This window comes from Amphiprion ocellaris, chromosome 2, assembly GCF_022539595.1.
Source record: "Amphiprion ocellaris isolate individual 3 ecotype Okinawa chromosome 2, ASM2253959v1, whole genome shotgun sequence".
Lineage (NCBI taxonomy): Eukaryota > Metazoa > Chordata > Actinopteri > Pomacentridae > Amphiprion > Amphiprion ocellaris.
In genome coordinates, this window is record NC_072767.1 from 12,650,467 (window position 1) to 12,666,750 (window position 16,284).

At 43.8% G+C, this 16,284-nt stretch overlaps 1 protein-coding gene across 1 annotated transcript; it reads right to left on the reverse strand.

Moving 5' to 3' along the window:
* Positions 1-2,695: 2,695 nt before the first annotated feature.
* On the reverse strand, positions 2,696-11,573 carry LOC118471828 (mucin-2-like). Its single transcript, XM_035958526.2, has 5 exons — positions 11,485-11,573; positions 10,738-10,839; positions 10,463-10,630; positions 10,208-10,315; positions 2,696-8,860 (listed from the first exon to the last, which is right to left on the reverse strand). Exons 1-5 carry the CDS (start codon positions 11,534-11,536, stop codon positions 3,288-3,290), a joined length of 6,003 nt encoding a protein of 2,000 aa, XP_035814419.2. The 5' UTR covers positions 11,537-11,573; the 3' UTR covers positions 2,696-3,287.
* Positions 11,574-16,284: the final 4,711 nt, after the last annotated feature.

Genomic DNA, 16,284 nt, shown 5'->3' on the forward strand with positions numbered 1-16,284 from the left:
GCAAATTTTCTTACATAGAACTGGATGAGTGTTTTTTAATGTAATAAAAAAAATGAGTTTTCTATTTTCTACATTTCTTATAAATAAATTGAAATATATGAAGTCTTTTTTATTGTTATAATTATTATGACTTACACAGCTGAAAACTTGAAATACAATCTCTTAACTTAGAATATTCCCTAAAATCAATTTAAAGAAAACAATTTGTAATACAGAAATGTCCAACCTCTAAAAAATATGATTATTTATACACTCAATACATGGCTGGGGTTCCTTTAACATCTTTCTGGTTTCTTTATACGTGCTTAGTCATTTATGTGTTCTAATAGGTGGGAAAATTAAAGAGTGCAGTTTGACAGAAACTAGATCCTACAGCAGATTGATCACTGCCATAAGTCAAATCACAGCCATTAGTACAGGCACTGTAAGTACTTTGTAAAGGGGTGACTTTAATTATGCAGATGTTACTGCTGCTGCACCACTAGGTGTGGCAGTTGTATCACCCTGAGAGTCATGCAGTGCTTGTAAATTGAAGAAGCGGTACATTTCCTCAGCTACTTCACTTAAAAACACTTTAGATCTTACTTTTCGTTTATGCTTTCTGGTTTAACACATTGTACATTTGCAAAAGTAGATTTATGCGACAACTCAAACAGTTGTGGAATCATTTCAAGCTTTTCGTTCATCTTAAGGCTGGAATTGTAATACTAATTTGAGCTTTCAATCAAAATCATCAGGCACAGATACAGCTGTAACTGTGTTACCCTTAAAGTTTAACAGTCACGTATGCATGAGCTCATTTGGGACTTAAAGAATTTCGTCAAACAAAATGAAAAGCAGGAGTGTCTTTCTGACAGTGTTATGCTGTTCTCTCACAACTTTACCACACCTGCTGTTGTTGAATTGATGTCACTGCCACCCTGCAGTTCTTTTTTTACTGACAGGATGAAAATAAACATACAATAGATTCTTCATCAGATTGGGTGTCACATGTATGGAATGTTATATTTGTCTTGTTTCTTGTCCAAGTCCTGTGTGACGATACATCGTGTATTATCAACAGAACAATAAAAGAGGTTTTGTTTTACAATGTATTTTTAAAATTTTTGATCATTGTAGTCATACATCATCTGTTTTTACTGTGAGCCTCCGTATCCTCTGTCCTGATCAGAGGCAGAGCCAAGGGGGGCCGTGTCCCCCACAGACTAAAATCCTCCCACCCCACTCAACTAGTAGTGAAACCTGTCAGAGGGCTGTGTAGGCACTCCTCAAATTGAAGTTACATCTTGTGACTACTATTTTTCCAGCAGAACTTCATTACAGCACAACCACCCTCCATTCAACCACATACAACCAAGTCGTTCTGGCCAGAAAATGTTAACACGGATTTTGTAGCAGTTAGAAGTTTTCATATTAGTGTCATTATAATGTGTATAGACAGAATAAAAATGCATGTTTTTTTATGTAAATAAAGAATGTGTTTGTTAATGTTTGTTTTAGTTGCAATATGTGGGTACAGCTCTGGATTTAGTTGAAGCTCTTGTACAGTGGTTAGCACTCTCACCTCACAGCTCCAAGGTCCCGGGTTTCTGTGCACAGTTTGCTTGTTCTCCAGTGTCTTCCCACAGTCCATGTCCTGATGGTAATTGTGTTACGTTACATTATGTTACATTACATTACGCTGCAATACATTACGTATTCTAAATACTCCGTAGGTCTGAACGTGAATGTGAGTGTGATTGTTTGTCTCCATGTTTCAATCAAAATCATCAGGCACAGATACAGCTGTAACTGTGTTAAAGTTTAACAGTCACTTATGCATGAGCTCGTTTGGGACTTAAAGAATTTCGTCAAACAAAATGAAATGCAGGAGTGTCTTTCTGACAGTGTTATGCTGTTCTCTCACAACTTTGCCACACCTGCTATTGTTGAATTTATGTCACTGCCACCCTGTAGTTTTATTTATTATAATGACAGGATTAAAATAAACATATAGTAGGCCCTTTATTAGGTTGTGTCACATTGTCTTGTTAAACCATCTTTTTAGAAAAAAAAATCTGTACTTTGTCAAGTGTGATCTGCATGCAAGAGCAGTGAAATCTCCCTTTCTAAAATTTTAGACAGAATAAACCTTTCACAAATCGAGAATGTACGTTTTTAGATTCTCTGGCATATCCTAGTGCTGATTTAATACTGTCAGCATATCAACATATAAAAACCAGACCCTTTGGGTCAACAGAACCTGGTAGTTGACCCGAAGGGTCCAAGTCAACTGTGAGGAACAATCTTCCAAACATGTTTAGACATGATATGGACTTATTTTGTTGTCTTTCACTGAATGTTGAATTAATTTAAACAAGATAGTTGTTATTTTGTTAATGAACTATGACATTTGTACAACAATACAGTGAAACCAAAACAATATTTCATGATTTAATCCAACTCTAAATTGTCTGTAGGTGTGAATGTGAGTGTGACTGTTTGTCTGTATATGTACCGCTGTGATAGACTGGTGACCTGTTCAGGGTATCCATGACCTTCACCCTAAGTCAGATGGGAAAGGCTCCAGCCCCACCATGACCCTAATGAGGATTAAGCGGTGTACAGATAATGGATGGATGGATGGATGGATTAATTAATTAATTAATCCACTTGAAAGAACAAAATAATAAATTAAGAAAGGCAAAAAGAGGTATGAAATTAATCAGCATATGTTGAATTTAATCACTTTAGCTTATTTATCAAGGTACACACATAATATTAATGTTAATCCAACAATAACATAAAAAAAAATTTACACACAAAAATAAAAATAAATTAAGAAAAAATAATCATTTTCTCCCAATGTATATAAAGCAAAGAGAGCAGGTAAAGCAAGGACGCATATATTAGTCAGCCAGAGTGAAGCCATCGAAATGGGCTAAGGTTAATATTCTGAGGAGCTAGCCTGAAGTGAGTACAACCGGACATTGTTGTTCATGTAAACAAACCTTGTGTTATTGTGATGTGCTTTCATATGGTTTACATCACAAACCATTACAGAAAGCAATCAAACATCCTGCCAAGCAATTTTCTCTCTGCAATTGATAAAATGTTTCTCAGACATATACTGTAATCATATCGGTGCCGAGGCAGGGTTTATATCAGTAAAATATCCCACCTCAGTGTCATCCAGATTCCATTCACTGTTAAAGAAAGCAGTTCGGAGTAACACCAGGTTCAAGCTGCAAAATGTCTGATGAGAGTCTTTCTGCCACATCATACGCAGCTGGCCCTGTCTCTGTGACCTAAAACAGGATGATGGTCAGGAATCCAAGAAGCAGGTGGAATATATTCAGTCGGAAGCAAGATGCATCACTGGCAGTGGTTGTGGCCGTGGCCGCAATTGTGGTTGCAGCAGCAGTTGTGGTCGGGGCTGTTGTTGTGGTTGGTGCAGCAGTTGTTGTTGGGGCATCAGTCGTTGTTGGGGCAGCAGTTGTGGTCGGGGCAGCAGTTGTTGTTGAGGTGGCAGTTGTTGTTGGGGCAGCAGTTGTGGTTGGGGCAGCAGTTGATGTTGCAGCAACAGTTGTGGTTGGGGCAACATTTGTTGTTGGGGCTGCAGTTGTGGTTGGGGCAGGTGTTGTTGGAGCAGCAGTTGTGGTTGGGGCAGCGGTTGTAGTTGGGGCAGCAGTTGTGGTTGGGGCAGCAGTTGTTGCGGCAGCAGTTGTGGTCGGGGCAGCAGTTGTTGTTGGGACAGCAGTTGTGGTTGCGGCAGCATTTGATGTTGCAGCAACAGTTGTGGTTGGGGCAGCAGTTGTTGTTAGTGCAGTTGTGGTTGGGGCAGAAGTTGTTGCGGCAGCAGTTGTGGTAAGGGCAGCAGTTGTTGGGGCAGCAGGTGTGGTTGTGGCAGCAGTTGATGTTGCAGCAACAGTAGAAGTTGGGGCAGCAGTTGTGGTTGGGGCAGTCGTTGCGGCAGCAGTTGTGGTCAGGGCAGCAGTTGTTGTTGGGGCAGCAGTTGTGGTTGCGGCAGCAGTTGTGGTCGGGGCAGCAGTTGTTGGGGCAGCAGTTGTGGTTGGGGCAGCAGTTGATGTTGCAGCAACAGTTGTGGTTGGGGCAGCAGTTGTGGTTGAGGCAGCAGTTGTTGTTACTGCAGTAGTTGTTGGGGCAGCCGTTGTTGTTGGGGCAGCAGTTGTTGCGGCAGCAGTTGTGGTTAGGGCAGCACTTGTTGTTGGGGCAGCAGTTGTGGTTGGGGCAGCAGTAATTGTTAGGGCAGCAGTTGTGGTTGCAGCAGTGGTTGTAGTCGGGGCAGCAGTTGTGGTTGGGGCACTAGTCGTTATTGGGGCAGCAGTTGTGGTTGGGGCAGCAGTTGTTGTTGGGGCTGCTGTTGTGGTTGGAGCAGCAGTAGTTGTTGGGGCAGCAGTTGTTGGAGCTGTGGTTGTGGTTGGGTTAGCAGTTGTTGTTGCGGCAGCGGTTGTGGTTGATGCAGCAGCTGTTGTTGGGGCAGCAGTTGTTGGGATTCCAGTCGTTGTTGAGGCAGCAGTTGTGGTTGGGGCAGCAGCTGTTGGAGCAGCGATTGTGGTTGGGGCAGCAGTTGTTGCAGCAACAGGTGTTGTTGGGGCAGCGGTTGTGGTTGCAGCAGCGGTTGTTGTTGGGGCAGCAGTTGTTGGGGTTCCAGTCATTGTTGGGGCAGCAGTTGTGGTTGGGGCAGCAGTTGTGGTTGGGGCAGCAATTGTAGTTGGGGCACTAGTCGTTACTGGGGCAACGGTTGTGGTTGGGGCAGCAGTTGTTGTCGGGGCAGCAGTCGTTGTTGCAGCAGTTGTTGCGGTAGCGGTTGTAGTTGGGGCAGCAGTTGTGGTTGGGGCCGCAGTTGTTGTTGCGGTAGCGGTTGTAGTTGGGGCAGCAGTTGTGGTTGGGGCAGCAGTTGTTGGGGCAGCAGTTGTTGTCAGGGCAGCAGTTGTTGTTGGGGCAGCAGTTGATGTTGCAGCAACAGTTGTGGTTGGGGCAGCAGCTGTGATTGGGGCAGCAGTTGTTGTTACTGCAGTAGTTGTTGGGGCAGCTGTTGTTGCGGCAGCGGTTGTAGTGTCGGCAGCAGTTGTGGTCAGGGCAGCAGTCGTGGTTGGGGCAGCAGTTGTGGTTGGGGCAGCAGTTGTTGCGGCAGCAGTTGTGGTCAGGGCAGCAGTTGTTGTTGGGGCAGCGGTTGTGGTTGGGAAAGCAGTTGTGGTTGTGGCAGCGGTTGTAGTTGGGGCAGCAGTTGTGGTTGGGGCAGCAGATGTGGTCGGGGCAGCAGTTGTTGTTACTGCAGTAGATGTTGGGGCAGCCGTTGTTGCAGCAACAGTTGTGGTTGGGGCAGCTGCTGTGATTGGGGCAGCAGTTGTTGTTACTGCAGTAGTTGTTGGGGCAGCCGTTGTTGCGGCAGTGGTTGTAGTTGGGGCAGCAGTTGTGGTTGGGGCAGCAGTTGTTGTTACTGCAGTAGATGTTGGGGCAGCCGTTGTTGTTGCGGCAGCGGTTGTAGTGTCGGCAGCAGTTGTGGTCAGGGCAGCAGCTGTTGTTGGGGCAGCAGTTGTTGGGATTCCAGTCGTTGTTGAGGCAGCAGTCGTGGTTGGGGCAGCAGTTGTTGGAGCAGCGGTTGTGGTTGGGGCAGCAGTTGTTGCAGCAACAGGTGTTGTTGGGGCAGCGGTTGTGGTTGCAGCAGCAGTTGTTGTTGGGGCAGCAGTTGTTGGGGTTCCAGTCATTGTTGGGGCAGCAGTTGTGGTTGGGGCAGCAGTTGTGGTTGGGGCAGCAATTGTAGTTGGGGCACTAGTCGTCACTGGGGCAACAGTTGTGGTTGGGGCAGCAGTTGTTGGGGCAGCAGTTGTTGTCGGGGCAGCAGTCGTTGTTGCAGCAGTTGTTGTTGCGGTAGCGGTTGTAGTTGGGGCAGCAGTTGTGGTTGGGGCAGCAGTTGTTGTTGCAGTAGCGGTTGTAGTTGGGGCAGCAGTTGTGGTTTGGGCAGCAGCTGATGTTGCAGCAACAGTTGTGGTTGGGGCAGCAGTTGTGATTGGGGCAGCAGTTGTTGTTGGGGCAGCGGTTGTGGTTGGGAAAGCAGTTGTGGTTGTGGCAGCGGTTGTAGTTGGGGCAGCAGTTGTGGTTGGGGCAGCAGATGTGGTCGGGGCAGCAGTTGTTGTTACTGCAGTAGATGTTGGGGCAGCCGTTGTTGCAGCAACAGTTGTGGTTGGGGCAGCTGCTGTGATTGGGGCAGCAGTTGTTGTTACTGCAGTAGTTGTTGGGGCAGCCGTTGTTGCGGCAGCGGTTGTAGTTGGGGCAGCAGTTGTGGTTGGGGCAGCAGTTGTTGTTACTGCAGTAGATGTTGGGGCAGCCGTTGTTGTTGCGGCAGCGGTTGTAGTGTCGGCAGCAGTTGTGGACAGGGCAGCAGCTGTTGTTGGGGCAGCAGTTGTTGGGATTCCAGTCGTTGTTGAGGCAGCAGTCGTGGTTGGGGCAGCAGTTGTTGGAGCAGCGGTTGTGGTTGGGGCAGCAGTTGTTGCAGCAACAGGTGTTGTTGGGGCAGCGGTTGTGGTTGCAGCAGCAGTTGTTGTTGGGGCAGCAGTTGTTGGGGTTCCAGTCATTGTTGGGGCAGCAGTTGTGGTTGGGGCAGCAGTTGTGGTTGGGGCAGCAATTGTAGTTGGGGCACTAGTCGTCACTGGGGCAGCAGTTGTGGTTGGGGCAGCAGTTGTTGGGGCAGCAGTTGTCGGGGCAGCAGTCGTTGTTGCAGCAGTTTTTGTTGCGGTAGCGGTTGTAGTTGGGGCAGCAGTTGTGGTTGGGGCAGCAGTTGTTGTTGCAGTAGCGGTTGTAGTTGGGGCAGCAGTTGTGGTTTGGGCAGCAGTTGATGTTGCAGCAACAGTTGTGGTTGGGGCAGCAGTTGTGATTGGGGCAGCAGTTGTTCTTACTGCAGTAGATGTTGGGGCAGCCGTTGTTGTTGCGGCAGCGGTGGTAGTTGGGGCAGCAGTTGTGGTTGGGGCAGCAGTTGTTGTTACTGCAGTCGATGTTGGGGCAGCCGTTGTTGTTGCGGCAGCGGTTGTAGTTGGGGCAGCAGTTGTGGTTGGGGCAGCAGTTGTTGTTACTGCAGTAGATGGTGGGGCAGCCGTTGTTGTTGCGGCAGTGGTTGTAGTTGCGGCAGCAGTTGTGGTCAGGGCAGCAGTTGTTGTTGGGGCAGCAGTTGTGGTTGGGGCAGCAGTTGTGGTCGCGGCAGCAGTTGTTTTTGGGACAGCAGTTGTGGTTGGGGCAGCAGTTAATGTTGCAGCAACAGTTGTGGTTGGGGCAGCAGTTGTTGTTAGTGCAGTAGTTGTTGGGGCAGCCATTGTTGCGGCAGCAGTTGTGGTCAGGACAGCAGTTGTTGTTGGGGCAGCAGTTGTGGTTGGAGCAGCAGTTGATGTTGCAGCAACAGTTGTGGTTGGGGCAGCAGTTGTGGTTGGGGCAGCAGTTGTTGCGGCAGCAGTTGTGGTCAGGGCAGCAGTTGTTGTTGGGGCAGCGGTTGTGGTTGGGAAAGCAGTTGTGGTTGTGGCAGCGGTTGTAGTTGGGGCAGCAGTTGTGGTTGGGGCAGCAGATGTGGTCGGGGCAGAAGTTGTTGTTGTGGCAGCAGTTGTGGTTGGGGCAGCAGTTGTTGGGGCAGCAGTTGTAGTCGGGGCAGCAGTCATTGTTGCAGCAGTTGTTGTTGCGGAAGCGGTTGTAGTTGAGGCAGCAGTTGTGGTTGGGGCAGCAATTGTTGTTGCGGTAGCGGTTGTAGTTGGGGCAGCAGTTGTGGTTGGGGCAGCAGTTGTCAGGGCAGCAGCTGTTGTTGGGGCAGCAGTTGTGGTTTGGGCAGCAGTTGATGTTGCAGCAACAGTTGTTGTTGGGGCAGCAGTTGTGATTGGGGCAGCAGTTGTTACTGCAGTAGATGTTGGGGCAGCCGTTGTTGTTGCGCCAGTGGTTGTAGTTGCGGCAGCAGTTGTGGTTGGGGCAGCAGTTGTTGTTGGGGCAGCAGTTATGGTCAGGGCAGCAGTTGTTGTTGGGGCAGCAGTTGTGGTCGGGGCAGCAGTTGTTGTTGGGACAGCAGTTGTGGTTGGGGCAGCAGTTAATGTTGCAGCAGCAGTTGTGGTTGGGGCAGCAGTTGTTGTTAGTGCAGTAGTTGTTGGGGCAGCCGTTGTTGTTGCGGCAGCCATTGTGGTTGGGGCAGCAGTTGTTGCGGCAGCAGTTGTGGTCAGGGCAGCAGTTGTTGTTGGGGCAGCGGTTGTGGTTGGGAAAGCAGTTGTGGTTGCGGCAGCGGTTGTAGTTGGGGCAGCAGCTGTGGTTGGGGCAGCAGATGTGGTCGGGCCAGAAATTGTTTTTGGGGCAGCAGTTGTGGTTGGGGCAGCAGTTGTTTTTACTGCAGTAGTTGCTGGGGCAGCCGTTGTTGTTGTGGCAGCGGTTGTAGTTGGGGCAGCAGTTGTTGCGGCAGCAGTTGTGGTTGGAGCAGCAGTTGTTGTCGAGGCAGTAGTTGTTGGGGCAGCAGTTGTTGCAGCAGCAGTTGTGGTCAGGGCAGCAGTTGTTGGGGCAGAAGTTGTGGTTGAGGCAGCAGTCGTGGTTGGGGCAGCAGTTGTTGTTGCAGCAGCAGTTGTGATTGGGGCAGTAGTCATAGGGGCAGCAGCTGTTGTTGGGGCAGCAGTTGTTTGAGCAGTGGTTGTGGTTGGGACAGCTGTTGTGGTTGGGGCACTAGTCGTTGTTGCAGCAGATGTGGTTGGGGTAGCAGTTGTTTGTATAGGAGAGCAGGTTGGTCCATTTGTAATGGTACCAACAATGTCCAAGAAAGGCACACTTCCTTGTGTCGTGGCAGCAGTACAGAAATTTGCTGATGCACAGCCAAACACTGGAGATCCCAAGGCCCCATTTATCACTGTGAATGAAACATCTGGGTTTTAATTTACATGTTATCTTGTTTTACATTCTTATATTTCTGGACATATCCCTTCCCTGCTTAAACACTAGCGTGACACTTTCTGAAAATCTTGTTTTTGCTGACAAGCTTGACCTCTGACCTCACTGTAGTAATGTACAGGTTTACCTCAGGACATGTGGACATCACTTTTTAATGTGTTCACATGAGCAACAGTTCTAATTTCATCCAGTCATTTCCAACAATGAAGCTAATTCATCCAACAGACCAAGAGCAGAAGGCTGATGTTGATCCTGGTGTGAAGTTCCTCTTTCAGTAAAAGAAGCAACACCACAACATGCCAACTGTTACAAAACTATGTAAGTACTTTTGAAATCATATTCTCCCATCATCATAATTAAAAGTATTTGAGTTTTTTCTGCAGAATAATTTCTTACAGAATGTTATATTGACTTAATAGATTGCATTTGATTACATATTCAATTAGTCTAATAACCGATTAGTCAGTCAAGAGCAAATGAGTGTGTTACTATTTTGGTAACAATGGACTTTCTGTTTTGATGACTACGTCTCTCATTTTAAAACTTTTGTGTAGAATAAATGTGTTATTGAGAAAATAATATGCAGATCAATCAATGCCAGGATACCATTTGTAACTGCTCAGGTTTTAGGTCATTTTAGTGACTTTACCGACTGTGTGTTGGTAAAATCGCTCAAGTTTTCAGCTGCCATCAAATCTAAATGTTGAACTTCAAAAATTCAAAGGAGAAAGTTATATAAAAAAGAATAATCAATAAAGTACTCACTTTTATCCACCCATTGAATCAGAAAAACTGATCTGGAGATGAACTACCTGGCATGAAACTCACCAGTGGCTTTAAAGCATTTGTCCTCCTCTGATATGATAATGAGGTGCAATGAGAGGTGGTGGGGTTACAAACATAACACTGTAAGCTGTGACTGCTTCATTTACAGCTTTCATTATTACATTAATTGATTTATTGAGAAAGAGAAAATTAATGGGTGAACATTTTCTTAAACTGAATAAAGGTTTGTTGACAAGTTAAAAATGCCTTTAATGTTATGTTCTTTTTCTGCTTCCTTTGTGTTATTATTGATCTCTTCAGTTTTCAATAAATAAGCAATTTATCCAGAAACATGGCCAGTAAATTAATAAAGCAACAACTCCTGTCTGTTATTAAAACAGTCCCTAGCACAGATCTGCAGTTTGTCAAGGTAAATATACATGAATAAGAGTAAATATCTACAAATTAGTTTCAAGTAATTTAGAGTGGCAAAACAAATTATGTGATGGTATCTGTAAAAATATACAATATGAAGTCTCACCATCAGCTTGAAAGCATGTGTCCTCAGCTCCCCTGCATGGAACGCTGCACATTGAGGATGGGGGGCTACAAGGACACAGTTGTCCATTATTTGGCTGAAGAACTGGGGCTGAAAAAGAAAAGAACAACATCATTTGCCTGTGGAACATACAGTATAATGTTTCAGCATTTTAATGAGAAAATATATCAGATTGTTTCTTCTTATATATCTTTTGTGTTCTTGTCCTCAATAAGCAGCTTATCTGTTTGTATTTACCAGGTTGAGTTGGTGCGTTGCAGTCGTCTGTGTTGCAGCACTCAGCAGATGCAAGAACACTTGCAGCAAGCAAGCTAGCTGAAAATGTCTGAGGGCCGGTGGATGGACACAGGGAGGGCAATGCACATGACTTGAAGATTTGGTTTTGTTCCATTCCATTTAAATTAGCTACGGGGTCAAAGTCAAGTGTGTTAATGTTGATGGAAAGCACACACAATTTAACAGTACATGTATTTCAATGAAAAGTAGCAGATGACGTGAAGAAAAGATTATACCTAGAATGGAAGCTGTTATACACATCGTCCCTGTGGGACATGTTATTGATTCTGTGGTTGAACACGCTACATCTGTGCAGTTTTGACACTGAAGGGCTCCAGCTGTAACAGGGACAAAAACAGTCAGTGAAAAGTTGACCACACTTTAAATCAAAAATCAAATGTATGAGGTCATTTAAACAGTTTGAAGACTGAAAATTCTTCTCAGGATTTTAACATTACAAGATTGCAGTGTGTTAAGGTGTTTAATATACACTAGTACACTTCTATTATTTACATATTCTTTATCGGTTTTGTAACTCTAAAGATTATTTGCTGTACAGATGTCCACTACCAGTCAAAAGTTTGGACACACCTTCTCATTCAGTGCTTTTTATTAGATTATTTTCTACATTGTAGAGTAATACTGAAGACATCAAAACTATAAAGGAATACATGTGGAATTATGTTGTAAACAAAGAAAGCATCAGTCTTCAGTTTTAGTCTAGAATGTAGAAGATAATACAAATAGATATAAAGCACTGAATGAGAAAGTGTGTCCAAACTTTTGACTGGTAGTGTACAGTACTGTAACAAATCAATCAGCCCTCAGGGGATCTGTAACTACTTTATATTGGACTTTAAAAAGATATCATGGCATGTCCCATTAATCAAAGTATTAAATATAGTATTCTTCACTTTACTCTTTTTTCTGAAGAAGAATTTTGTCAAAATGAAGAAGTACTTTAATGCTTTAGGGTTAGTTACCTGTACTGCAGAGAGTCCAGATGAGAGTGAGAGAAAGGATGAGCTTCATCATGATGATCAGGTTAGTACTACTGATTAGTCCTCCTGGATTGTGATACTCCTCTTGTGAGCACCACCACATTTTATATAGTGTACAGGTGACTTCAGGGATTGGGTGTGTTCCCATTTTTACACTGTGACTGTTCTTCGTGTAAACACACCTTAAAACACCCTCTTTTCAATTCATCAACATTTATTTGTGCAGGACTCTGGACCGGCTGCACAGTGGCGTAGTGGTTAGCACTTTCGCCTTGCAGCTAGAAGATCCCTGGTTCGCGTCCCGGCTTTCCCGGGATCTTTCTGCATGGAGTTTGCATGTTCTCCCTGTGCATGCGTGGGTTCTCTCCGGGTACTCCGGCTTCCTCCCACAGTCCAAAAATATGCTGAGGTTAATTGATTACTCTAAATTGCCCGTAGGTGTGAATGTGTGAGTGATTGTTTGTCTATATGTGTAGCCCTGCGACAGACTGGCGACCTGTCCAGGGTGTCCCCTGCCTTCACCCGAGTCAGCTGGGATAGGCTCCAGCCCCCCCCGCGACCCTAGTGAGGATTAAGCGGTGTATAGATAATGGATGGATGAATTGGATAAATGTCTGAACAAATAATCAAATCTGTCTCAGAGGGGGAACAAGAAAATGAACCATCAACAACACAGAGAGAGAAATCATTGTCAGTTTAAATTTAGAAATCAAGAATGTATTTGTTTTGGTCCAGAGTCCTTCCATTATCCATCCATTATCTATACACCGCTTATTCCTCACTAGGGTCGCGGGGGGTGCTGGAGCCTATCCCAGCTGACTCGGGCGAAGGCAGGGGACACCCTGGACAGGTCGCCAGTCTGTCGCAGGGCTACATACAAGGACATACAATCACTCTCGCATTCACACCTATGGGCAATTTAGAGTAATCAATTAACCTCAGCATATTTTTGGACTGTGGGAGGAAGCCGGAGTACCCGGAGAAAACCCACGCATGCACAGGGAGAACATGCAAACTCCATGCAGAAAGGTCCCGGGAAAGCCGGGACGCGAACCAGGGACCTTCTCGCTGCAAGGCGAAAGTGCTAACCACTACGCCACTGTGCAGCCCATTTATCCAATTCATAGTTCTTTATTTTCTCACGCTGTTTATTTCATAAAAGTGTTTTCACATCACAGTATGAAAGCTCGTCTGTGTCTTGATCAAGGCATTTAGACTTTAGGCTTTATCTTGACCCTCAGTGGTCATGGTAAAGACTTGAAATTTCTTTACATTACCTCCTGCATTTTGTGTTGAGAATGCATGGACATGGACATTTGTAACTCTTGTTGCTTTGGTTTGCAATATTTCTTAATTCTCTGCAGAATCATATCAACAGTTAATGTGTTCAATCAGTATGTGTGATCCAGTCCTGTCCACTACACTTTCATTCATTCTTCTGCATTCGCTCCTGATTCCTAAAGACTGAAGCTCGGACAACATGATTGTCAAAAGGAACAGCAACTGGCTGCTGCCAAAATAATAATAATAATAATAATAATAATAATAATAATGATAACAATATATTCTATTTGTATAGCTGATGCTATAATTATTGTAAAGGTTTAAAAACTTTGTGTCACTGTTATAATCTAATGTACAGCCATTACTACAACCACAACCAGCCAACGTCAAGTTATGCACAGGACAACAGACAGCTGGTAGTGTAGTTCATAGAGCAAGATTTACTAACTCCCTTTGTAACTGAATTTATTCATAATATACACTCACTGGTTAATACTTTATCATACTTTATTGGAATTATTGGAGTTCGATCCCAATCTACCAGCAAAATAGACTATGTGTGAGATAGCTCCTGTGCGTTGGTTGGATGAAGCAATAGGAGGAGATAATTAGGTCTTACAATAAATGTTTATTTAGCACAAGATTGAATATAACAGAACAGAATTCTGGGTCCAGACTCCTTTCCCTAACAGCAACAGAGACACTGTCAGTTCATGAAGACTGACTACGCCTAGTTCCACCCTGACCCAGACTTACATACTACTACAAAATCATGCAAGCTGTTTTGGTGTCTTCTCCCTCTGTTTGGCTTCTTCTCTCATCTTGTGTCCACTCATGCACAGCTCATGACCACGCTCCTTGTTCTCCTTCTCACCTCAGGGTGGAGGCAACCCTTCCCCTGAAATGTTGAGCGGGTCCCGGTTGTGTAGTCTTCAACATGAGAAAGTTCACACGGCCCCAGACACCCAGTGCTTTCCCACTACAGCATACTACTCCAAGTTACAGCTACTGGTATATGTATGTGAACTATTCTAAACTTCTACAATAAAGGCACACCGGTTAATAAACAAACGTTATATAAGGCACAATAGTCCAACAGAATACAGTTGCTCTGTGGATCAGAGGGAGTGTTAAACATGATAAAAACAACAGAAAATAAAGTGCGAAGAAGCACAAAACAAGTTCTGAAAACAAAACTGATACCAGCCAGATCTTTTGGGGTCTTGTATTGGACTGTAGAAACATGCAGGATAACAATGCGAAAAACTAATCTACTCCTATAAATTATATTTATAATAATTTATTACAATGTCCAGAAAGTCCAGAACTTAACAATTATATCCCGTTAGACATGTTAGATTTGACTGAATTTATCACACTGTTTCACTAATCTCAAACCATAAACTTATCAGTGAAAATATCTGTGGTTATTTATTTAGTGCTGGTGCTCAATGCAAATTTTAACATTACAAGAGTTCACTCTTACCATCTTGTTTGTTAAATATCATTATGTAAAGTAACTGGGCTGATATCAGTGAAACCAACATAAAAAGAATTACATAAGATTTTCCTTGATGTAAAACCAGTGATCATGTTGTGCGTTAGACATAGTTTTGACATGGAGGACACTTTGTGACTTGTGTATAAAGGAATGGTATTAATTATGCAGACGTTGCTGCTGCTGCACCACTAGGTGTGGCAGTTGTCTCACCCTGAGAGTCATGCTGTGCTTGTAAAGTGAAGAAGCTGTACCTTTCCTCAGCTACTGGACTAAAAGACACTTTCGATCAAACTTTACCTGACTTCTATGCCTTATGGTTTATACACATGCTACACTTGTGTTACATTTAAAGTTTAACAGTCACTGTTTGGGACTGCAATCACATGTCTGAAAGAAATTCTTCAAACTAAGAATGTTTTTCTGACAGTGTTGTGTTGTTCTCAGGACTTTACCACACCTGCTGTTGTTGAATGGATGTCACTGCCACCCTGTAGTTCTTTTTTTACTGGCAGGATGAAAATAAACATACAATAGATTCTTCATCAGATTGGGTGTCACAGATACGCACATGTATGGAATGTTATATTTGTCTTGTTTCTTGTCCAAGTCCTGTGTGACGATACATCGTGTATTATCAACAGAACAATAAAAGAGGCTTTGTTTTACAATGTATTTTTAAAATTTTTGATCACTGTAGTCATACATCATCTGTTTTCACTGTGAGCCTCCCGTATCCTCTGTCCTGATCAGAGGCAGAGCCAAGGGGGGCCGTGTCCCCCACAAACTAAAATCCTCCCACCCCACTCAACTAGTAGTGAAACCTGTCAGAGGGCTGTGTAGGTACTCCTCAAATTGAAGTTACATCTTGTGACTACTATTTTTCCAGCAGAACTTCATTACAGCACAACCACCCTCCATTCAACCACATACAACCAAGTCGTTCTGGCCAGAAAATGTTAACACTGATTTTGTAGCAGTTAGAAGTTTTCATATTAGTGTCATTATAATGTGTATAGACAGAATAAAAATGCATGTTTTTTATGTAAATAAAGAATGTGTTTGTTAATGTTTGTTTTAGTTGCAATATGTAGGTACAGCTCTGGATTTAGTTGAAGCTCTTGTACAGTGGTTAGCACTCTCACCTCACAGCTTGAAGGTCCTGGGTTTCTGTGCACAGTTTGCTTGTTCTCCAGTTTCTTCCCACAGTCCATGTCCTGATGGTAATTGTGTTACGTTACATTATGTTACATTACATTACGTTGCAATACATTACGTATTCTAAATACTCCGTAAGTCTGAACGTGAATGTGAGTGTGATTGTTTGTCTCCATGTGTATCCCTGTGATAGACTGGTGATCTGTCCAGGGTGTCCCCTGCCTTCACCCTAAGTCAGCTGGGATAGTCTCCAGCCTGCTACCCCTCTACAGAGGATAAGGCGGTGTATAGATAATGGTTAGACTGATGTTTTTCATTATTGTGTTAACATTAAAATTGTTTGCCAAGTACTTTAATAACTATGGTAAAGTCATTAAATTAAACATAAGGTAAGTGAATCCAAATTAAACATTTTTTTCTGTTGGTCTTCAATAAAAAATAAGTCATTAAAAATTAGCAAGAATTATTGATACTGAGATGAAACATTTTCAGCTTTATCAGCCGGCCCTATGTGAGACATATGTGTTCTCTACGGTAACTGTACCATTTAATGACAATTTAGATTTTGTCGAAAACTGTACAAAAATAATACTTCCTTAATAAATAATAAGTGTCTGGAATTAACGTAACATTCAGTGGCATAGAAACAAATATTTTCATACTAACAACTAACTATTTTTAATATTTGTCTTCATACCTCATGTGGTAATCGTTTTGTGCTTTGATACATTGGCAGTTAAAGTGTGCTGAAAAATTTAATCAGATCAAAAAACATCATATTTAATCTGAACACAGCTGGACTGAAAAGGCCTACAGAGGCTAAAGAGACTTTAAATCACACT